Below are 24,013 nucleotides of genomic sequence, written 5' to 3'. Positions count from 1 at the left end.
TGATCCCCCAGCAGGAAAAGATCACAGCCTGGCTTGGGGTGGGCGAAGGGTCTTCTCTCTGTTGGTGCTGACAGCAATAATGGGAAACTTTGTCTCCGAGGGGTGTGTCTACGCGGTACAGAGAGTCTAGTCTGGCTCGCCACCTCCTCCTACTCCTGTACTGCTTCTCTGCAGAATGCACTAGCTGCCTGTGACAACGGAGCCATCTCAGCTTACAGGGACACTTGGGGACCATGTGGTCCCACTATCCATCACCTACACAGCCAAGTGCTTAGCAGAGAGGTCCCTCCAATCTTCCTCTGAAAGCCACCTTGCCGTGACAGCTCTGATGCCAGCGTGCACCTGAGGCACCCTGATGCAGGGGACTGTGGCGCCATGTGAAGGGCACAGAGAACTGCGGTCCAGGGAACTGCATCGGGCCCTCACTGGGTCCATCCACCCCTTGATTTCCATTTTCATTCTGACACATGGGAACATAAGTCCCTCCATTTCTTACCTTTTAGGATTTTGTAATAAAGAGAAAATGCGCTACATCCATAATGCAATAATATTAATACTAGTTTCCAAAACCATAGAAGAAAACTATGAAGGTGTGAAATTACCTTCCTGTAAAGCACCGTTCCCATTTATTTTCCACTTTTAAATATTGCAAGCACTTTTAATCAACAAGGCGCTTGGAGCAAAGGCTAACACATCTGCCAAACTGAAAACCCACCGAGGGAATCATTCCGCAGATTCCCACTCACCTGTGCTCACGGTCAGGCGCCCCTGGTAATAAAGGGCGCTAACCAGCCACACGAAGGTGTCGGCGGGATCATTACTCACCAGCTGCTGTTCTAAGGGAGGCACTGCCTCGTGATGGCCATATATTATGCCCGGGTTGTACTGACTGAAAAGGACTGGATAAAACACCTTCTTCCCTGCAAACCAGAAGACAAACATTTGCTTAAAGTGACAGATACAACGATTAGGTTTGCTCATTGGCATTTAGCTTTCTGAAACACTCCAGATATTTGCATCGTTTTTCTTTTTACCTCCACTCAACTCTCAAATAGGTCTTAGAAGTGCAGCGCCAGGCAGACCAGAAAGATTCTCAAATATTTCTGACCTCCCGGCACAGGAATAATATTCGAAATACTGACAATTAGTGGCCCCGGTACTGGGCACCAACCAATGGGAGTAGGTGTGGAGGAGAGTCCCAGTGCCCCCTGCCCCACCAAACACTAACCCTTGAACTTGCTGGCTCATGGGGTGGTGTCCACGGCGGCTATGGGGACAGCCCAGGGCAGTTGCTCAAGAGCAACTTACACAGAAGAATTTCAGTATTTGACAAGTGACATGGTCACGCTAGTGATCACTGGCTGAGTGTCCGCCTTGCCTATGAGTCAAGTCTACGAAGATAATTTCCATATTGGGGGTTCTTTCCACTCAGAGCCCTTCTGCCCTTGGTACCTGCCCATGGCTACTCTTTTCTCTTTACATCTGGGCAGCTTTTCCAAGTTCACGCCCTCCCCACCACACTTCCTCCTGTGGATGTTCAGCAACTCTGACCTCCCAGCTGGAGATGCAAAGGGGGTCATGAACATGAACTTGGGACAAACACTGCCAGAATTATGGTGGCCGATAGGCCCATAACATGGCCCCAAAGGAGAAATCAAACCAGGTGTTTTTCCTTCTCTTTGCCAAAGGGGTAAAAGAGGCTGACTGAGGAGGACGCCACAGCGAACCGTGAAGGGAATGACGCACAGGCACAGGACAGCTGAATGCCACCCGAGGGTGAGCCGAGAGGCCCCGTACCTGGCTGTGTGTTCAGCCTGCACGTGTTGAGGAACTCAGAGGTGAAGTAGATGTCAACGTCACAGAAGAAGAGAAGGACGTTGCTTCCCTTCCAGAAGCGGGCGCCGACATCAAGTCCCTTTCCCCGAGAAAATTCTCCGTTCAGTTGGATGAAGGTGAAGTTCCTGAAGTTGGCAGCTCTGAAAGGCAAGACCAGGTACAGTCACTCACGTGCCCATGATCCCCAGGCTGACAGTGTCCCCTGGAAAGTACATGACCAGGGCCCATCTTGTCACTTTTCTATTGTAGCCCGGAGGGTATTGGGACCACCCCAGCAGGTACAGAATGACCCAGACCCACTGGAAACTCATTGGGTTCAAAGGTACCAAGAACACTCAGTGAAGTTTTATTTCTAATTTTTCGGGCAATTTCTTCATATTGAAAAGTGTACTGTCATCACTAATGAATATTGTGCTGGGGAAAATGTAACCCAGTGAAGACTAGCGATGCAACCCAGGAAAAATCTCCATGCTCCCGAGTCCCCCAAATGAACCCTCTGAAATCACCTTGGAATGGCTCCACCTAGCACCTTCTCATCTGCATTCAAACCCAGGAGCCAGGCAAGATGTTCTTGATGTGTATCTGTCCCCAAACAGATTTAAAGCCGGATGGCCTCCCCACCCTCTGGGAAAGCAGCACTGCACAGTGGAAGAAGCCACCAATTGGAGTTTGAACACTAGGACGGCTCCGACCTGCCTCTCCTACAGACGGCTCTGTGATCTAGCCCAGCCCATTAATCTCCCCGAAGCTCAGTTGCCTCATCTGCAAAACAGGAATAATAACACCTTCCTTAGCCATCTCTCAGGGCTATTAGCTGGATAAACAGTGCCAAGAACATAAAGCCCTCTGTAAGCATCAGCTACTGGTATTAGCACAGGCAAGGTTTCCCAGGCCCGAGGTAGCGAAGCCAAGATGTTTCTTTAAGCTTTCTGTTCTCTCCCAGGAATAGCAGAATCTTCTGGAATGGGGCATGTCTTGAGCAAAAGTTCCAGGAGTTCAATCAGTGCCTAGTGGGACAGAGATTATCTTCTACCCAACAGAACTAGAGAATCACCTTCAGTCCTGTTCTAGCTCCTGCTCGGGCAGGGACCCAGCACTTGGCACATCTTTCTTTTCCTAGTTGGCATCTTCCCTCCCCAACTTCTCTCTCATCTTGATATATTCAAAAGGTACAGAAGCTCATTTCCATTTTTTAAAGTTTGTGTTCCAACTAACTATCTTGGGTAAAGGTCAACACAGATATAGAGTCATAAGCTTTTAAAACGCTACGTTGTGCTCGTATCTAGTAATTTAATCAGTGAAACTAGTTTTGCTGTTTCCCTCCTTGACTTACCTTGCTCTCTCAGATCTGGGAGTGAGTTTGGTTTCTTATCTTGGGAATCTGCGGGCCCATCCTTGTCTGCGTCTGATGCCAGACGTGCCTTTCAGATGCAGTTCAAGGTAGGAGGCCTCGCGATGGGAACAGCACAGGTCTACAAGTCAGGGAACCCGGATCCAGGGCCTGGAACTGCACCTGGTTCCCACTATGTGCCCCATATCTGTTTGCGAATGAATGTGTGAGTATATGAACGATTCTAACCCTAGCTCTGCCTCTAAATTCATTTGAGGCAAGTCACTCCCCATCTTTTGTTAGTTTCCTTTTGGCAAAATCCAGAAGGTACAGAGTTCAAAGGCTCATTTACACACTAACAGTCTATTTTTCTATGATTCTGCATTCCCCACAGGCCTGCTCTACATTTGGAGGGATTCTCCTCTTCCAGAACTTTATCTTGCGCCTTTTCTCTGGGTAGGCGGCCCCGGTTCCTATTTTCTGTCAGTAGCACTGAACTTGTGCCCCAAAGCCTTTTCAGTACTAGGTCTAGCTCTGGTCAAGGGCAGTGCTACTGCCCTGGCTCTATAGACATTTAGGTGGGCTCAACGTCCTTGCAGGCATCTTCATATCTCCTAGAGGTTTCTACAGGCACAGCTCCTTGTAGGTCAGCTACACCCATCTCTCCCTACTCTGTTTGGTCAGTTTCCAGGAAAGTGCTTGGATTTTACTGTTCTTCTAAGGGCATCTCCAGCCCATCTCACAGGTACTTGTCTGCCATCCTTGGCCCATCTTGCTTTAACCTGCTGTATATTGAACATATACAGCCAGTAGCAGCTCTATCTGTTTCAAAGTTTATACCCTATACCTTTGGGACCCCTGCAACTTGGCCCTCCAGACCCCCACCCCACCCCTGGTTCCATAGTGATATCTGTGCACGAACTTGCAGGGCCAGGAGGACAGACATTCCCAAACACACTGAATGAGCAAACCCTTCCTCAATCAGGTTGTATCTAACTCCATAATTCAGGTACCTTCTCCAAGAGGGTTTCCAGGATCTATCATTAGAGATTTCAACTATAAAAACACTTTGTATTTGAACAACAGCAAGCAGCTTTTGCCGAGGGAAGAGGAGTACACTCCTTAGTACACTGCATTAAAGCAACCACAACACCAGGATTTTCCTGCTTGGATAGCTTACAGTCCACCTGTGCAGACATGCCAAGTATTTACAGAAGTCAAGTCACACTGAATGGTTAGATAAGGATAAAGGCGGCAATAGAAACCGAGGTAACAGCAGTGAAGATATGACAAGCCTGTAGGTGATTAATTGCCAAGTTAATGGTAGACACTGGTGGTGCTACAAATTTAGAGTGAAAAGTGGTAATGTGGTACATCTGCTTACACAATATATAAGTTAATCTAGTTTGTTCTGTACAGAAATCCCCCAACCCTGGCTTGAGCTGTTCCTAGTAAGTGCTGTTCCCTGCTCTTCTGAGGGCTGGAGGAGGGGGCTGGGCTTGCTTGTCAGCCACAGTCATTGGAAAAACTCACGGTAAACCATGTTTGAGATGACCTTCATTGGAAGAATTTTTTTTTTTTTTTTAACATTGACCTCTATGCTTCAATATATTATTTCTAGAGAAAGAAAATTCAGGAAAAAAGGTACGGCTGGAGAACCTTTTATAATTTGCTTCCTTTCTCTCTGTGCAACCTGTCTACAAGGATGGAACAACCAGTGTTATACCCATGGCACAAGCCAATGTAAATATGCATTTCAAACCCACTGTCCAGTGTGTCTGCAGGTGCCGAGAAAGCCCCAGAAGCAGCACCCAGCTGTGCCCATTGTTCCCACGGGGGCCGCGGGGGGTCCCGTGTGCACATGGCACCAGCAGCCTCTGCTTGCTCAGGACCCGGTCCCAATCCAGCTCTGTCTGGGACCCTCATCCACCCTTGTCAACACTGGCCAGAGGCCACACGCGCTGTCACTGTTGACCTGGTAGCCTGTGTCTATGCTGGTTCCGCTCTGAAGCCCTGACAACTCCCCAGGCCCTGCTGAGGGAGCTGGACCTGAGTGTGCACAGAGGGCAGGGTGGGGACAGAGTCATCGCTGGCCTGAGAAGCACCACGGCCAGTCACAGGCCCAGAGTGCCAACTTTGTCACCCACCTGCGGTTCCCAGTGTGGCCGCCACGTCACTGTGCTCAACTACATGTCTGTCTGTAGATGAATAATAATGATACTATTTTTCCTCTTGATGCCTCCACCCAAGGCTTCTTTTAATTAACCAGTAATCTAGAAGAACCCCTCCCTCTCCTCTCTTGCCATCAGGAAGGGCCTCTGATAATTCACAAGTGCTCTCTGCCAAGAACCAGGGCTGAGCCGGAAATGCCAGGAAAACAATCGGGGCAACTTCCTCCCTTTTCCAAAACAGAGAGATTAATACACTGTAAAACCTTCTGGGCCCGGAAGTGGGCGGCCTCATCTCAGACTTACCAGCACAGGCCAGGGGGTTCCCAAACAGGAAGCAGCGAGATGAAGAGGAATTGGCTTCTGCACAATGGTCAGGCCCCCTTGATCTTCACTCTGAAATGCCGCTCCTCGGGCAGGGGGCTCACTCACTAGACCAGAGCGCCCTCTACTCAACAGTGTGTATTAAACGGAAGCAAAGCCACAAAAAAGCAATGACAGATCAACTCAAAACACTGATTTGCCCAGTGAAGCCTGGTGGTGTGGTTGGGGGACGTGTACAACATACCTGGCTGTGAGGCTACAACTCCTAAACACAGACATAGGGTGCACAGGCAGGACCCCGGTCCTGTCCTCTGTCTCTGCACTGCCCCCACCACAGTGACCAGCCAGGAGTAGAGGCTCACAAGAGACTAGTCGCCAAGGCACGGACATGCCCAGGGCCTCCTATCTGTGCTCGCTGTCCCCTCCCCAGAGTGCGCTTTCTCCATCTATCCCCATGGAAGTCCCACCACCCTTAAGGCCATGTCAAGTGTCACCACCTCTCTCAGGCCTTGCTACAAACTGCAGTGCCCTCTCTGGGCTCCCAAGCATTGCCTCCAGGCCTGCCTCTGTCCCTCCTGTGTCCCTGCTTGCATGGACATCTGCTCTAGCAGGCTCTAAACCCTTCAAGGACAGTGACTGACTTTCTTTTTTCTATTAGACATTATCAAGCATCGTGCGGTAAATGGCACACACAGGGCCATAGCAGATGATCAATAAACACTGGATGAACCAGGAGATGAACAGACAGAAAATCACCGAGGCACATTTCAGATCCGCCCTGATGGGAGGCGCTGCCTGGAGATGCCTCCCTCTTACCAAGAAATCACAGCCCGCTCAGGTGGGCACCGGGGAAGCCCCTGCCCTTTGTACACTCCTACCTCCCACATCAGAAAGAGGCTGAGACCCACGGATTCTGAAGGACAGGCACAAGCCCAAGCTCTTAAGATAATGACAAATATGTAAATAACAGAAAAACAAGAGGTGAGCAAAATAAGATGCAATTTGGTCCAAAATATTTAATTTACCCAAAGAAATGGAATATTTAGTGTTGTGCGTAAAGTAATGGCAGAGTAAGAAATGAGCACTTATCGTGGTAGATTGAGGACACTGCATTTTATATTATGTAATTTCCTGTGATGAAGCTGAGTGTGCAGTTCTAAAAGACCACCTGATTTATTCATAATTATTTCTTCTTTTCCTCTTGCATTGTATTATCAACTGATACAACTCTTGAATTTCTCACTCAATTCCTTTCTTTTATATAACAAATCTGATGCATGAAAACTCCAAGTTATACAAAGTCATTTTTATAGAGGTTATAATGACCTGAGAAAGCTACTTCTCCTGGAGATTTAATTTCCCTAATTGATTTACATTTCCCAGAATTGCTGGGTTATAAATGATAAAAGATCTCGCTGTCTAATATGATTTACTCTCATACAGACGCCTCCCTACAACTGCAAGGAAATTCCCTTAATGTCACACTTTCCACAATAGCCCTTTATGTTTAAAAATCTTAAAATGTACATAGAAACTATTCTATCCAGTGTGTAATTTTAAATTTTAAATCTTACAGCCTTAAATGTTGAAATCACTTAGGAGTTGTTCTAATTCCTGAAAACATTTCAATACGGTGAAAAATTGAAAACTGAACATGCCATCCAATTTTTCATAGTAGGCACTTTAAACGATTTAGAATTTCCAGATTCTGAGCTTATGTAAGCCTGTTTCAGCAAATTTCTATAGGGAATTCATTTTTGCCTGTCCACTGGTTCTCAGATTTCATGTGAAAAGGAGGCACAGTCCACTGAGAGCAAATGTGTGTGACCCTGAGAACAGTTGCAATGCAGGCCACAGCTAATTAGAATTCACCATCCTCCTGGCTAAACACTCAGATTGCCTTTTCTTTTTCACTCTATGTATACAGCTTTGTTTTGTTTTGTTTTAAATGGGGGAAATCAAAGCCAGCTTTGGCAGGTACCAAACTAATTTTCCGAAGCACAGAAAAATGATGAGATGCAAAGTTCTGGCATGAGACCCTCTAGCATGGAGTTTTTGTAGAAAAAAATTGAGGGTGGCAATCTGAATGTCACACCAAGCCCTTTTGCACTGTTGCTAAGGACAGTACAAGTGATTGCGAAGAGGGCAAGTGAGGAAGTGAAGCCTCCTTCCTAATCAGTGAATCCCCCCGCCCAGCACCACTAAGTGAAGAAGAAATCTCACAGCCTCATCGTAGGCATAGGCCAACACAGATTAACATAAAGAACCCGGCTGGTGGCCTCAAGGCTGCTGCCTCCAAGAGGACATGATCCTTCAACCCTCTCTCCTCTAGATCCCTTCGGGTGGCCTCAGTGCTCAGACTTAGCTCATGCAACTGCACCTTCTCCTGCCCTGTAAAGCCTGGGTGTGTAATCCCTACTCCTGTCTACCCTCCACCACGAGGCACGCTTGCGCTTCTCTACACGCCAGCCATATGCACACTTCGAGATGACAGCCATCCTAGTACATGTGATTTGCACTGTGGTTTTGATTTGCATTTCTCTAGTGATTAATGTTGTGGCCATTTGCTTATCATCTTTAGAGACATGTCCACACAAATCTTTTGTCTGTTTTTAAATTGAGTTATTGATTGTTTTACTGTTGAATTATAAGTGCTCTCTTTATATATTGTATACTAAACCCTTAGATCCTTACCAGGTTATGACTTGCAAGTATTTTCTCTCATTATGTGAGCCGTCTTTTTGCTTTCACAGTAGCACAAGAATTTTTAATTTTGATAAAGTCCAACTTATGTACTTGTTCTTTAGTTGCTGTGCTTTAGATGTCTTATCTAGGAAACTATTGCCTAAGGTCATGAAGAATTACACCTATGTTTTCTTCTAAGAATTTTATAGTTAGAACTCTTAGAAAACTTAGGTTTTTGACCTACTTTAACCCAACTTTTGTATATGATGTGACATATACACACCAACTACAGAAGGCAACTTTCATTCTTTGCATATGGATAGCCAGTTGTCCCAAAACCATTCTTGCAAAGACTCTTCTTTCCCCACCATAATTGCATGGCAACATTGTTAAAAATCAAAAGACCGTAAATGTGTGGGTTCATTTCTGGACTCTCAGTTCTGTTCCACTGACGTATATGTCTATCTTTATGCCAGTACCACCGTCTTGATTGCTGTCATTTTACAGTAAGTTTTGAAAGTGGGAGTGTGAGTTCTCCAACTTTGTTCTTTCTATCAAGATTGCTTTGGCAGCTTTCATGCTGATTTCAAGATTCTTCCTCTTTGACTCTGACTTTCAGTAGTTTGATTATGATATGCCTGGTGTGGGTTTCTTTGAATTTATCTTATCCAGAGTCCACCAAGCAGAGTCAGGTTGAGCTCCACCTCTGGCAAATGCCAGGTGAGATGGTCAGAGGCCTAAGATGCTGCCTTAATCTGGGAGGGGCTGTCTCTGCTTCTGTTTCCCAGGGTCTGAGAATCCCTTACCTGCTTGGGAGTGATTTACTGTGAAGCTTATTTCATTTTAACAGATGAGATTCTTATCTGAAGATTCCTTGTTTAAGGTGCTGCTAAAATTTCCAAAATAAACAAACAAAACCTTTCCCCCAATTTTTCTTCTAGGGTGTCCCGATAAAAATCTCCCTGGAGTTATTGTTCAAACAAATCACTTCAAAGATGTGTGAAATGCTGTGGCGAGGCAGGTCCCCAATAACAAAGACGACCACCACCACCACCACCACCACCACCCCAGCCCTCTCACCAACACATACGCTCCTTGGCAGGGAAGTGTCTCATTTCTAGTACCTTGATCTCAGAGATGATTTCTCTAAAAGATGCTTTTGTGTCCTTGTGACTGGACAAAGATGAACTTGCAATGTAGAAAATGTCAGCTCTTGCCAATTCATCTACCAGTTACATTTTTAAAACAATTTCCTAGTGCACAGCTCCAAGCAAATATCTAGTAGGCCAGTGTTTTTTATAGTATGGTCCATGGATCACCCATGTCAGTATCACACATGAAACTAGTATGAAGTATTGTTCCCAGGCTTCGTCTCAGGCCCAGTGACCCAGGATTTGTGGGGCTGGACCCCAGGAATCAGCATTTTAAAAAGAACCCCAGCTTATTTCAAAGCATATTTATATTAAATGTTTAAGAACCACTGTGCTGGGCTTTAATCTGAGATTAACTAAAGCTTGAAAAAAATCTGCAGAATAAGAACCAGATATTGAGAATTGATTTGTACTGTTATCTAGAGCAGTGGCTTGTAAACATTTTGGCCACAATCCTTACAAAGAAATACATCATGCATCACGATGCAGTACACACACTCTGAAATTAGTTTCTCGAAACAGTATTTATCCTTATTAGTTGAGATTCATTCTGATATTTCCTATGCTATTTCATTTTTTAAGAACACTGGACATAACCCACTACGGCGATTTCACAACCTTCTAATGAATCACGAACTGGAGTTTGCAGAACACTGATCTGTAGCAACCAACTGAAATGTAAAGTTCAATTGAGTAAGTGTAGACCTAGGAAGAGAGTGTAGAACACTGCATACTGGTCATTAAACAAGATTGTTAAAAGAGATTCTTAAAATATATGCACTTAGGTGGATTTACAACAGCTTAATCACAATACTGATCTCCAAATGAAATAAATTTCATTTAGTATGATTACAAATCTTATTACCCTCAACTAACAATTACGGGTTTTAGGAGGGGCCATATATCAGAGTGAAAATTTGATGCTATGTTAAGCCTGAGTCCTGGAACTTAACAGATGAGGTTCAGATCCTGGCTTTCCCACTTGCCAGGGATGATTAAGAACCTCTCGAAGCCTCAGTTTCCTCATCTGTGAAGTGTGGCTAATCACACCATCTATCTCATAAGGTTGTTGTGAACATTAAACAAGATAACTCATGCAAATAATAATAATAGAATTATTATTTAAAAACAAGACGGCTTGGAACAAAAGTTTTACCACCTTAGAAGAATAAGATACTTAAATAAAGCCTTAATTATAAGCTTACATATAGATTACTATGTATACAAATTTACTATATCCCTGGCATTATCTTTCTTTTGGGGAACAAACCTTTTCTACATAAGGGGCTGTGCTAAGTGCTAGAGTTACAAAGAGGCACGCGACAGAGTACCTCTCATGGAGCAGCTTATACTCTAGCTCCAAAGTTGGACAACAAAAAGAAATAAGAATTGCTAAGTGCCGACCATAAGAGGTACTGGAAGTGAGTGCAGTCAGAGTGCAGAGAGAAAAACACTGGGGTCAGGAAGTTTCCAGAGGTGGGGATGGAACAGAACTGAGGTTTGAGCAAACGAGGAGGAGGATGGAGGGAGCCCCGAGAAGAGGAGAACAACAGGAGTGCACACAACAGGGCCCACTCTGTCCTCAGTTTGGCCGGGAGCAATATGTCTTAAGGGCAAGGTTAGAATTAAGAGCCAGTTTGGGGGCCAGGCTAAGGCAATGGGTGATGCAGGAAGATTCATCTGGAAGGTGGACTGTGGAGTAAACTGAGGCTGGCTGTGGAGCTCTGGGCATACCTCAAAGAGGCAACCTAATCAAAGCAACACCATGGGAGGGATGGGATGTGTCCCAAAGCATCAGTGAAATCAACACTACAGAATGAGGATATCAACACACACGCAAAAATGAGGTTTGAATTGGTTTTGCCAAAATTTACGTTACATTACTTTAAAGCATTGACTGACTCAGCCTCTAGCATGAAGTTCTCTGTATAAACTGATCACTGGCTGTTTTCCAAAGTTTTAGGTAAACCATCCCTACCACTCAAATAATTTTACTTTTCTTGTTCAGATTCTACGCATTCTTTGCACACCAAGCCACATCTTTGGGTTGAGAACTCAGCTTGCCAAGGTACCTGGATACAGAGAAGAATGCCTTGACTCCTGTCACTAGAAAGGGTCTAAGCTAGCCTTCTACTTATCCATCAGACTCATATAAATTTGGTTTATGGTTATGTGTAACCATCAGCAAATGTATGGTCATTCTTGGATGTGTTGGAAATCTGTCAGACCAAGCAGGATGGATATTGTCACTCTTGGCTATTCTTCAGAGTCACTGGGAGAGCTGCTTAAAATCCCTCAGGGTATGGCAGCTGGCCAGAGAGCAGAAAGCAGTCCCCCAGGGGGACCACCACCTTCTAATACAATGGTTCTCAATCTCGGCCTCATGTTAGAGTCATCTGAGAAACTTAAAAAAAAATCCATGTCCAGGAATGGACACTGGCAGAGATGTTAAAACCTACCCAACTGGGCAAAAGCCATGAATTCTGATCATGCATGCTCTTCACTCCTAAGCAGAGACGAGAAGGACATTGCAATGCATTGGAGTTGGGGGATTTCCATTTCACTTACATGTAGGATGTTCAATTATTTTATTCTATCTTATCTCCTTTAGATGGCCATAGCTTAAAGTGCTTTAGAGCAAGGGTCAGCAAACTTTCTGTAAAGGCCCAGATATTAAAGAGTTTAGGCTCTGTGAGTTATACAGTCTTTATAGTAACTATTCAACTCTGCAGTTGTAGCACAAAAGCAGCCATACTTATTATGTAAACAAATGAGTGTGCCCACATTGCAATAAAACTTTATTTATAAAAATAGGTGGCCAGTGGGCTGCAGTTTGCAGACTGCTGCTTTAGAATATTTCAATAATTACAATTAGCATTCAGATCTGGGGCCCATTAATGCAAAACTAGTAAGAAAGCATAAAAATAAATACAAAAATTACACTCAATCTTGACTTTCCTCCCTCAACTATCATCTAATTGTAATTTACCAGAAACTTAAAACAGGGCCCTGTTTAATCTAAACCATATGGGTCTATCCATACTATTTCCACCACTGTGTACCACTGATCAACGCCACAGCTTCACTTACGTAGAAACTACCCACCTGATAATTCAGCTGGAGCCCTGCAAACCTCCCTGGTGAGGGTGGCAGTACCATTCTGGCTTCCTTACTGGTACAAGATGCCACAGCAGTTACTCACTTATTATGATACGGAGAAAAATCCATCTGTGCCGCTTTTGGACACATTTATTCCCCATGCAAATGATTAACCAGGTATAAATACATAATCTGAGGTCTCAAGTTTTTGGTTAAATCATTTCTGTTCAACTGAATAGGTTTAACTGAGGATCCTGCCTCAGCCATCACTTCTGGTTTTGCCCTAATGTCTCCACACAAATAATGAATGAAAGCCCAAAGGGTGAGACCACTTGCTGCGTGGATGAGATCTGAGCACAGATATCACTCAGCCTTGCAAGCTGTGGCTGAGATGGAGCTCACTGCATAGCTGTGCTCTATGCAATTCTCACTTTGGGACAAAGTCCCCGAGCCCATGGTGATAAGAGTGATCACATCCAGTCATGCAGAAGCCGAAAGAGGCCACACTCCCCCGGACCTTGCTGCAGGGCGGTTTGTCTCCACTGTCAAAGCCATCACCCCAGCACAATGAAGACCAGTGCCAGACAGGGTGGTCTCCCTGGGAGGGAGGGCACAAACTTCCCCCTGCACAAGGCCAGCAGTCACTCAATCCCCCAGGTCACCCACAGTGTTAAGGAAAATAAAACCAGGCAGACGTTGCCACCATGGATGTGTACTTCTGAGTTGTTACCATGACTCCTTACTGTAGCTCCATGTCGTACTCACTTGGAAGTGTTTTCAAGTATTCCTTTGACTTCATTCATTTCTTCTTTCCCAAAGTAAACAACGGTGAGATGAACTCTCCCATCCTGTTGGATGCACATCTCTCTGGAAAACAACACATGCATGTCTGGTTCCTGTTTTCACATTAACACAAACACCTTTTTTATAAAGTGCAAGAGGGTCTTGAAGTAAAGTAAGTAACCGGCCAGGACAGCAGAGGTGGGGAGCCGAGGTATTTCTGGTTGGCCATCCCAACTGTCTGCATTTATATTTATCTCATCAGGAAAACAAGGGAATTTAAACATGCAGATCTGGAAAATCAAAACTCAGATGCAAGACACCACAGGTCCCTGCCACAGGCCTCGCCCCCTGGGGCCAGACAGTGTCATGGAATGTGGCTGGGGTTCTTATCCCCAAAAGGAGTTTATGAAATACAAAAGATGAGAATTCCATTTTGCTGATGAGAAAGCTACAGTCCAGAAAGGATAAGACTAGAATCCTTATCTACGCCTCCTCTCTCGGGTGGGCTGAGCACAAATAGTCCTGTAGACTGAATGAGTGAAGGTACAAATTCTTTTGTTTAGGACTCTAGAAACCCTTGGAAGCATCTAGTGTGACAACTGTCCAAGGAGTGACAAGGCAGAAGCACAGTGGTTAAGTTTCACCTTTCCCAAGCAGACACAATCACCTTCACTATGTCCCCATTTCCCCTGTGACTCTGATTATCCCAGACACCTGGCACCTCATGCTCCAGGGTCCCGACAAACCAACCCTGTGGCACTGGGCCATCTTCCCCCTGCGTTCCCACAAGAGCTTATTGGCTGTTTGTCCATGTCCTGTCCCCTCACCCATAACCCCTAATCAATCTAGTAAGGTCCTCTGCTGGGGTTTACTTCATACATGCACGCATAAATGTGTGTATGCGAATATATGTATATATGCATGTAAATGTATGCATATATATGTAAATGAATATGTAAATGTGTATTTGTGTACATACACGTGCAGTTATCCATCAGTATCCATGGGGGATTGGCTCTAGGACCCCCTGCAGATACTAAAATCCACAGATGCTCTCGTCCCTTATATTAATGTAAAACAGAGTAGTATTTGCATACAACCTGTGCATATCTTCCTGTGCACTTTAAATCATCTCTAATATTTGATCTTCACCAAAAGGCCAAGAAGCGATCTCTAGGTTATTTTTAATGCCTAATACAATGTAACTGCTATGTAAATAGTACTGCGTTGCTTAGGGAATAATGACAAGATAAAACGTCTGTACATGCTCAGTACAGATGCAACCAGCCATTTCTTAATATTTTTGCTCTGTGGTTTGCTGAATGGAGGGTGTGGAACTCATGGATACAGGGGGCTGAGTGTATAAGTGTATGTGTATGATTTTAACGTGAGTTTTCTAGAAAGAAGTTAATGGAAAGATTCTACTGGTAAGATGATATTTTGCGATATTTTGCATTTTGTCTGTTTTGTCCTTCCACTTTTTTTTTTTTTTTTTTTTTTTTTATCTCTGTGTTGGCTACTTTCCTTAACCCCAAACAACAATCCACATCACAGCTCTCTAGAAATCCCAGAGCTGTAATTGCAGAGGCCGATTTATTCAGTGCTTGGAATAATGATATCAAAGAAGAGTGACTGCCTGCCTGGGGCTGCTGGAAGAAATGCAAAGCAAGACAAGGTGTGGTCCTTGCCCTCAAAACACTTAGTGGGAAAATAAAATGAGCTCAAGCAAAATCCGTGGATACCTCACGGCACTGATAAAAAGAACATGGAATTCATAAAGCATAGCAAACTTTGTGGGCTTCAACGGTTGGGTCTTGAAGGAGGAACAGGGTTTAGAAAGGGAGAGAGGAGAAAGAAGAGAATCCCAGATGGTGGAAATAGGGAAGATGATGTCGACTGGGCAAGAGGCACACAAGGCTCCCCTGGTCACAGCTTGGTCCTGAGAATTGTTTCTTAGAATTGTGAGAAATTCAGGAAGAAGGATAAGAGCCTCCTCGGGACCCCGGAGTGACGGTGGAGGTCTCAGAAGCAGACAAGCGACTGGGAACAGAGGCCTAGGGTGTCACGACACACTTCCAAGCTGAGACCACGGTCCCTGCAGACTGAATCATCACCCACCAACAACAAAATTCTCTGCACATAAAAGATCCCTTTCACAAACTTGCCAGACAATGCCTTCACGTCCTTTGCCAGAGTAGAATAAAAGCACACATACAGGGCCAAGTGCCAGAAAAACCGTGCTTGAAAATGGTGTGTGCAGTTGGAAAAAATCCATCCCAGAATCAGGACAGGGTCACCCGCGGAGCCTGAATAAAAAGCAGTCTCATTTTTCTAATGGCATCTTTGCTGTCTCCCTCTCTAGTATTTTTATATCCATTCAAACTACTTCCTGTTTGTAAGAAACAAGACAGAGATGCGTTGGGCCTTTATTCTTTGTGACCAGGTGACGTTTCCCAAAAAAAGGCAAAGCTGAATTTGTTCTGAGCCCCCCACTCCAGGTTTCTATTCCACTTATTCATTTATTCTTTCATTCATTCAACAAACCCTTGTTGACAACATACCATATGCCGGATACTCTACCAAGAGATCTCAAAAAATAAGACCTGTCTGCCTTGAGAAGTTCTCCATCTCCTGTGCAAAACTAAAACTCTCCAGGATGTCATAAACAAATGCTCTAGGGAAGTGTGAGCCCAGTGTTATGGAAACACCATCGCTGCCTGAGTGATCTTTGTCCTGTTCAAGACAATTCTCACTCGACTTCACCCCCTGGAAAGATGTGTGCAAGGAGTATGCACGTGTGTGACTGTTTTCATGAGTATGACTTTGGTTGGGAGGTAAAAGATTAAAAAGTAAAATGCAAGGGATGAAAAGGTAGAAAATCTTGTTCCTGCATATGCAGACTTCTTCTTTTGCACTGTGAACTATTTGTAGCTGGACACACACTACGTGGATCCCAAGTTGACTTATGTGCCTCTGGTAGCAGATATCTATGAACAACTTGTTACTCTTGTACGTGAAACCTTTGCAACCAATCTCAGGAACTCCGACTTCCCAGGAACCTTCGCGGAGCTTGTCATTTTCCCATGGCTGCTGTACACAAAGCTCTCCAACCCCCACGTGGTCATTCTTCCACCTCAACCTGGAAGCCCAGAAATTGTTTCTATTCCACAAAGACTTTATCTTTTTAGGATATTTTTTCCTCAAAGAAAAAAAAGAAAAAGAAACAGTTCCTTCTCCCCCAAGATACCGTAACACAGAGTATAGAGACTAATTAAGATATATTTCCTGTCAGAAAACATGTATCACAGGCACTTAGACACCTGTATTTCTATTTCCCAAGAAGCCGAGAGCCCTTTCACGGTCTTTGAGTCCTGTTATTAACTGGTACGACTTCCCCGTGGAGAGGTGTGTGTTGACCACTGTTCACATCCTTAGTGTAGAGGTAAGGAAATGACTTCCAATGACCTGCCTAGGCTGGGGAGACGGCCAGGTACACACTCCGGTTTCTTAAGGGCTCACCTGCTATTCACCTGCCCAGGTCACCTGAGCCACATGAGGGATGCACCTAGGAAGTCTGACAGCCTGGTCTTGCTGTGTAGCACTCACTACAAGCTCAGTGGCTTGTATGGAAACACAGAGGGCAGAAAAAGTTTCAACAAAACTCCAAATGCACAGGGGCCATGGGAAGGATTGTTCAATTTGAGTTCCCTGATGGGAACCAGTCGGGAATGGCCTGCCCCATTTGGTGGACTGGCGGCAGGCTGACCCAAGGCCAGTTTGGAGGGGGGACTGGTCCACCTTAGCACTGTTGTCAGCTTGAACCTGCTAACTCCCAATTGTGGGAGGAGCTGTCCTGTGCGTTTTAGGATGTCTAGCAGCATCCCTGGCCTCTAGGAACTGCATGCCAGTAGCACCCTCCACCCCAGTTATGACAACCAAAAAGTTCTCCAGATTTTGCCACATGTCCCAGGGCAGGAGGAGGTCAGGGTGCAAAATCGCTCCAGTTCCTACCACTGTCTTAAGAATCAGGCTCTGTAGCAACACCTGATTTGTCAGAGGGGCAGTGTGGTTGTAAAAACACACACATGCTCGGGGCTGGGCCTGCTGTCCAGCCAGTTCTCGTGGGCTCCTCTGTGAGCCCTCGGGAGAGACGGGGCTGCAAAAGACACTGAAAGGCTTTCTTTACAGAAAACAGAACTGAGGGGTGTTGGGAGCTCAAACCAGAGCTTTTGGGGAAATTAAAATAGTGGTGTTGGCACAGTAAAGATGCCAGTGGCGGGCACAGTAGCAGCAGCCTCTGCTGCCATGAGCCAACCACTTTTGGCTGTTGTCAGAAGCGTGAGTTTGAGCTTCGTGCAGCTGATACCTGTGCAGTCAGTCAGTGGAGGCTGAATTTGTGTCTGACCACGTGTGAGACATCACGGAGGATCCGCAGAACACCTGAGAGGGGCAGAGAAGGTTGCAGACCTTGCCAGAGAGTGAGAGGAGGAGTACGTGTGCGCAAGGAAACCTGTGCTTCTCTTACTTAGCAATACTTATTTTTATACTGTAGGCTCAGTGGCCCAGGGAAACACGGATTCAATAATAGACATTTACTGAGCACTTTTGCGTGCAATGCATTGTTCCCATTGGAGTAAGATTTATAAAGGATAACCACATAAGGTCCATGGAGGGGAACCAACCATCCAGGTCTGCCTGGGACTCTCCAGATTTTAGCACTGAGAATCCCTCGTCCTAGGAAACCCCTCAGTCCCAGGCAAACTAGGACAACCAGTCACCCTGGCCACCCCAAGGACTTTACAGTTTATGGAACGGAATGGACAGCTGAAGAGCTATATTATGATGCAGGATGGAGTAACCATGGTAACAGAGGTATAGGGAGCCAAGAGGATGCAGAGGAGAGTGCAGTTAATTTCTAATGGGTGTAGGGGAAGGACTGCTAAGGAAAAAAGGAACATCCAAGCTGATTCTTGACAGGTGGAGAGCTGTACACAGGTGGAGAGAAGAGAAAGGGCTTCTACCATTGAGAAAAAGCACACGTGCAAGGAACGCACATCAGTGTTTTTTTCTAAGTCAATTTTCTACTCAAATGTTTCAGATATGAGAAGGAAGTCTATTTAGGCTTTAGATAGTGTCCCATAAAAATGAAGTGATACATTAACATCTCATCAATTCCCAAACTTTACCTATGTCTGCTATGATAAAAGGAAGAAAATTCCTTAGCCATGATGGCTTGGAAATCAGAGAGTAGGTACAACCTTGGAGAGAGAGCAGAAACTTATTGGGGGCCTTCTGCAATCTGGCTTTATCTTATTTTATTCATTACTATTATTTTTTCAGACAGAGTCTCACTCTGTTGCCCGGGCTAGAGTGTCGTGGCGTCAGCCTAGCTCACAGCAACCTCAAACTCTTGGGCTCAAGTGATCCTCCTGCCTCAGCCTCCCAAGTAACTGTGACTACAGGCATGTGCCACCATGCCCGGCTAATTTTTTCTATATATTTTTAGTTGTCCAGCTAATTTCTATTTTTTTTTTTTTTTTAGTAGAGACAGGGTCTCACTCTTGCTCAGGCTGGTCTAGAACTCTTGACCTCAAGCGATCCTCCTGCCTTGGACTCCTAGAGTGCTAGGATTACAGGTGTGAGCCACTGTGCCCGGCCTGCATCTGGTTTTAAAAAACAGTTTTCTTCCTTTGGTTTGGTGGGTCCTCTCCCCTCCCTTCCACATCAAGATGAATTAATATACAATTCTTGTATTACATTATTTATGTAGTGTCAGTGTTAAAAAAATGAGTGAGTTTTGACTCTCCATCAAGCAATTGGGATCTACTTTCCCGACTGCCCATTTCAGATCAGAAAACGAGATTTTCCATTTGATCCTTTTTTTTTTTTTTTAAACTCTTGGATTGAAGTTTCTACATAACCTATGGCTCATATAAAATAAAAACCACCTTCTATTAAGCCCCTAAGAGAAACCTTTACACAAATAAGGTAGTTGATACAGATCAGTGTCTCTCAAACATTTTAGACACAAAAATTCCTTGGTGCAAAACCATAGTGTACAAATACTGAAATGACCTATCGAAGAGGGAAAGGGGTTGGGTGAGGTGAGAAGAGTATAATACACAAAATATGTTATTTTCCTTTTGAAGAACACAAAGGAATTGAGGAATCTCTACTGCAATCCAACATTTGATGGCCTGTGGCCTTTCTGTCACCTACACCAACCTAGCCACAATGCTCCAGTCTCATTTCAATTTCAGAGATTTTACAGTCACTGCCTTGAAAAGAAACTTTCAACAATTTCCAGGATCATCTTAATGGTTTTAGGCCAAAAAGAAATAAAAGAGAATTCCTACCGAAAATTCAAGTAATAGATTTCCTCGATACTTCATTAGAATGTCACAGATGCCTTGTGAGGGATGAGAAAAGAATCAGGAGGAGAAAACAAAGAACATTTATACAAAAATAGCCAGTCAAGTCTGAGGAGGAACATAGCAACCAGGAAAAAGGTTCTGATCCAGCTGGAAGTAGTCAAAATAAAAATCAAGCAAACTTGGAATGAACCGAGAAAGATTTTCAAAAAAAATCATGAAAAATATTTTCCATAAAAATTTTTTTTCCCCCTCAAAGAGCCTCAGAGATAAAGACCCAAGGAAAATCCACAGCTCTGTTCTTTCAAGATGCCTTCTGCTATCACAAACAAAACACACAATGAAAAAACAGATGAGCTTACAATACTATAACACAGACTCTAAGAGAAATGAAGGAACCAAAGAACAAATGTTAAATTTGTTTTAAAGGCAAAATGAGAGGATTAAAAAAAAGAAAGAAAAAAAAAGAAAAAGGAAGGCAAGTAGGTTTAAGCCAATATGCTACTGGACAAAACGGAAACACGTAACACCGGAACTAGTTTTGAAGCAAGTTCTTCCAGGTGAGCACCCTCTGTTCCGGGCCACGGGTAAAGGAGTCCCAGGATGGAGTCCCCGCAGGGACCCAAGGAGGCAGGGGGCATTCGTGAGAGGGGAAAGGGTGCAGGAAGGCTGTGAGGTTCCCACATGGGCCAGGACAATGACACAAAGCGGGAGAAGCCCGCTGTGGCACCCGCCACGTCATCTCCACCGACAGGAACAGAATCCCCGTGGTGCGTGAGTAACCCCACGACACCACGAACAAAGCAGCCCACGTTGCTATTAAGCAGTGCAGTGGGAACTTTATTCTTACTCAGGGAGACGACCGTGCTCAAACTTTAGCATCACGATTTCTTGTAAAGCTTAGGAATGTCATTCATTTGGTGTTTGTTGCCCCTTAAATGAAATTCCTTAAGTTCTGGCGCTAGGAAAAAGCTTTTCTCAACCAGCGAAGGAATGGTGGGCGTCTTTTCATTAAATACTAAGGGCTGAAGTGCCCCAGCCTTTGTTTTACCTTCTCCTTGCCTGCAGAGAAGCTCAGAAACCTGGTGTTTTTGACACTTGCATTGTTTTCATTAATTCCAGCGTCCCTACGTACCTGTCCCTCTTCCCATGTTGTTATTGAGTCCTCGTTCATGGAACTTTATAGTTTATTAAATTTGTATTGTTTGGTAAACGTAAGTTTTAAGATTAGTTGATATGACTATAAGAAATCAAGATAATTAAATACCTTAATCCTCATGCACCCAGGAATCAATTTTGTCCACAGGGCCCGACCCAAGCACAGTTCTGGGGCATGAAAAAAAAGTGGCCTTTGGTTCCCTATAGACTGCAACCCATGCCTTGTTGTCACCCAAAGGGAGCTCATCTGTGCAGACCTAGCCTCCCCCCACCCCAGGCCATTGTGTAGCTCATGACCAGGCCTGCTCTCTTAGGCATTCCAGATCCCACATCTGTTTTTCTCTGCAAGATTTATTTATTCTAAGACTTAGCCATGTGAGTCTTTTCTAAGTGAATAATGAACAAATTGATGCTGATGTTAAAAAACCTAAAACTACTTATAATAATTAACACAAAGCTGCAAGGGAGCCAGGGCCCATCTGGACCAGTACTTCAATTTTCTAGAAGATACTAGAGCTGAGATATATGAAGGGATGCATACAGGATTCCTCAGCCAATCATATCAGAGTGAAGGGTGTTGACATACTAAAGCAGTGGTCCCCCATCGTTTTGGCACCCTGGACCATCTTCATGGAAGACAATTTTTCCACAGACTGGGGGAAGGGGAAGGTTTTGGGATGATTCAAGCACATTACATTTATTGTGCACTTTATTTCTATTATTATAACACTGTAATATAATGAAATAATTATCCAACTCACCATAGGTTGGGGACCCTTGTATGAAAGGCAATGCATTGGAAGGGTAATGCTTTAAATAAATTAATCTCAAGTAGTGATCACTGGAAACTGTATCCCCAAAATAGCAGAAAATGGCAAAAATCCTGCCACCAATAATGACAAACGAAAGGGACATAATCTTCTGCCATAAACCTCACAGAGGGGAGGCCAAGGAAAGATCCTTTGTCAGAGCAGGAAGAGGAAAGGGATGAAAACTGCCGAGAGGCAGATAAAGTGTTTTACATGTATCTCCCCCGTCCCCCAAAGAACCACAGAACTAGGGCCCAAACTTTTTTTTCCTTCTTCTTTTTGACTGGTAGGAGTGGAAAGAACTGAAGACAAGTGAAATAAGTGAACATGTGAGGCTGACTCTTTCTGATGCTCCAGGCCTTAGCCCTCAGCTGAGGCTCATTCTGGGTGCCATATACATCTGTCCCTTGAGAAAAGGATCCAGCCCATGTAGGCAGAGTGAGCTGGGCACAACTCTCATATCATCCCAGGGCTCAGAAGAGCCACAAGAACTGGGAACTTCAACAAAGGCTGTGCAAAGTTCTAGCTGAGCTCTTTCTCTCCTCCACCCATCCTTTCACGCTACAAATAAAGAGAATAGAATATACCCTGTCCTTAAAATAGAACAGCGTTCTCAGTCAAGATGAGGAGAGAGCCTATCCACCCATGCTATGTCAGAGCAAACAGAAAGCCTGGATAGTCCTCCACACATGATGCAAAGATAAAACAAAGCAAAACATCACAGCAACTGTACCCCAAAAATCAGAACAAAATTAAAGGAAAAAAGAGAAATAGATATGAGAAATAGCATTCAAAGCAAATGAAACACTGAGCCCGAAAGAAAACATAAACAGAAGAAAATTTCTCATGTTTCATACTTTCTTACCAAAAATACGAATTGGAAAAAAAAAAAGTTCAAAGAGGAAAATGATGAAAACAACAGAGTAAGATCAGCAGGCACATTGTGTGCTCAGAAAATAAACTGACAGCCAAAACAAGCAGAAGTAATACATTAGAAATAACAAGCTACAGAGTAGATATACTGAAAAATTGAATCACTGACATAAAGGAAATGCTTAAATGAAAGCAGATAAGAGACTAAGGCATTAAAAAAAAAAATAGAAGCCACTAAGTGGAGAAGACCTGTGAAATAGACAGCTGTGTCCATGAAACAGAGAATCCAATAAACGGAGCAGGAGAAATATTCAAATATTAAACACCAAAAAATCTCCCCAAAATGCAAGAGCCCACAAAAGAGGAAACCCTACTCCACAAAGATTGGATAGAAAACAATAGATGCTGAGATGAGACATCGTGATTAAGTGAATGTGTTTGGAGACTAAAGAAGGAATTCTGCAGGCATTCAAGCAAAAGCCAGTCATTTTCAAGAGAGACAAAATAAAATTATCTTAACACTTCTCCTTGGTACCATTAAATGCCGGAAGGATGTCTACAGAGTCTGGAAGAAAGACAGTGTGTCCCCAAAATTGTAAGCTCAGCCAAGCTATCCTTTTACTGTAAAGGTAACAAGTAAATGTCCCATTCTCAAACAGTTATGGTCCTTCTTGAAATTTTTTTTTTTTTTTTTAGAGACAGGGTCTCGCTGTGTTGCCCAGGCTGGAATGCAATGGTGGGATCATCCCCTCCCCCCACCCCCCACCTCAGTCTGATACCCAAATGCCCATCAATTCATGAATAGATTAGTAAATTGTGGTATATGTATACCATGGAGTATTACTCAGCTATAAGAAATAACGGTGATATGGCATCTCTTTGGTTCTCCTGGAGAGAGTTGGAACCCATTCTATTAAGTGAAGTATCCCAAGAATGGAAAAACAAGCACCACATGTACTCACCAGTAAATTGGTTTCCCTGATCATCACCTAAGTGCACATTTGGGAATGACATCAAATTCATCTTCTGATCCCTCACCTCTGGGTAATGCGTCTAGCACATGCAATAGGCTCTTAAAAAATCGTCTCCAAGTAATAATTCTTCTCCAACCTACCCCTCCCTACCTATATGAGCAATGGATGTATGAATTGTAAAAGCCAAGAAAAAATGCCCTAAGGTTTTGTGTTTTATTATTTTAAACATTGACTAGAATTGCATTTAATTTTACCATCTCCATTTTAGAGCCTTGTAAGCTACTAATTTTATGTTTCTCACCAATATTTCCCTGTTTAATTCCTATTGTTAATTACTTGAAAGTCTCATGACATGGCACTAAGGAAGCAGTTGTCCATAGATACCAAGAGAATCCTGCTTTTTCAGTCCCCCTGAGTCCTATACCAAAGACTTGGCCCTTTATTGAGCAGAC

The 24,013-nt window shown here is 44.1% G+C and overlaps 1 protein-coding gene across 2 annotated transcripts in view; it reads right to left on the bottom strand.

Moving 5' to 3' along the window:
- Nucleotides 1-24,013, bottom strand: part of CSGALNACT1 (chondroitin sulfate N-acetylgalactosaminyltransferase 1) — a 72,892-nt gene that overhangs the window by 11,760 nt on the left and 37,119 nt on the right. Inside the window, exons 3-5 of one of the 2 annotated variants that reach the window (XM_069485189.1) lie at nt 13,359-13,460; nt 1,798-1,976; nt 747-920 (exon numbers count right to left, since the gene is read on the bottom strand). In XM_069485189.1, the coding sequence (XP_069341290.1) occupies nt 747-920; nt 1,798-1,976; nt 13,359-13,460 (455 nt within the window). The remainder of the gene's footprint in view (nt 1-746; nt 921-1,797; nt 1,977-13,358; nt 13,461-24,013) is intronic. The other variant, XM_069485190.1, reaches the window with a different exon arrangement.

This window comes from Eulemur rufifrons, chromosome 12 (genome assembly GCF_041146395.1).
Source record: "Eulemur rufifrons isolate Redbay chromosome 12, OSU_ERuf_1, whole genome shotgun sequence".
NCBI lineage: Eukaryota > Metazoa > Chordata > Mammalia > Primates > Lemuridae > Eulemur > Eulemur rufifrons.
This window is presented reverse-complemented; position numbering and strand designations above follow the sequence as displayed.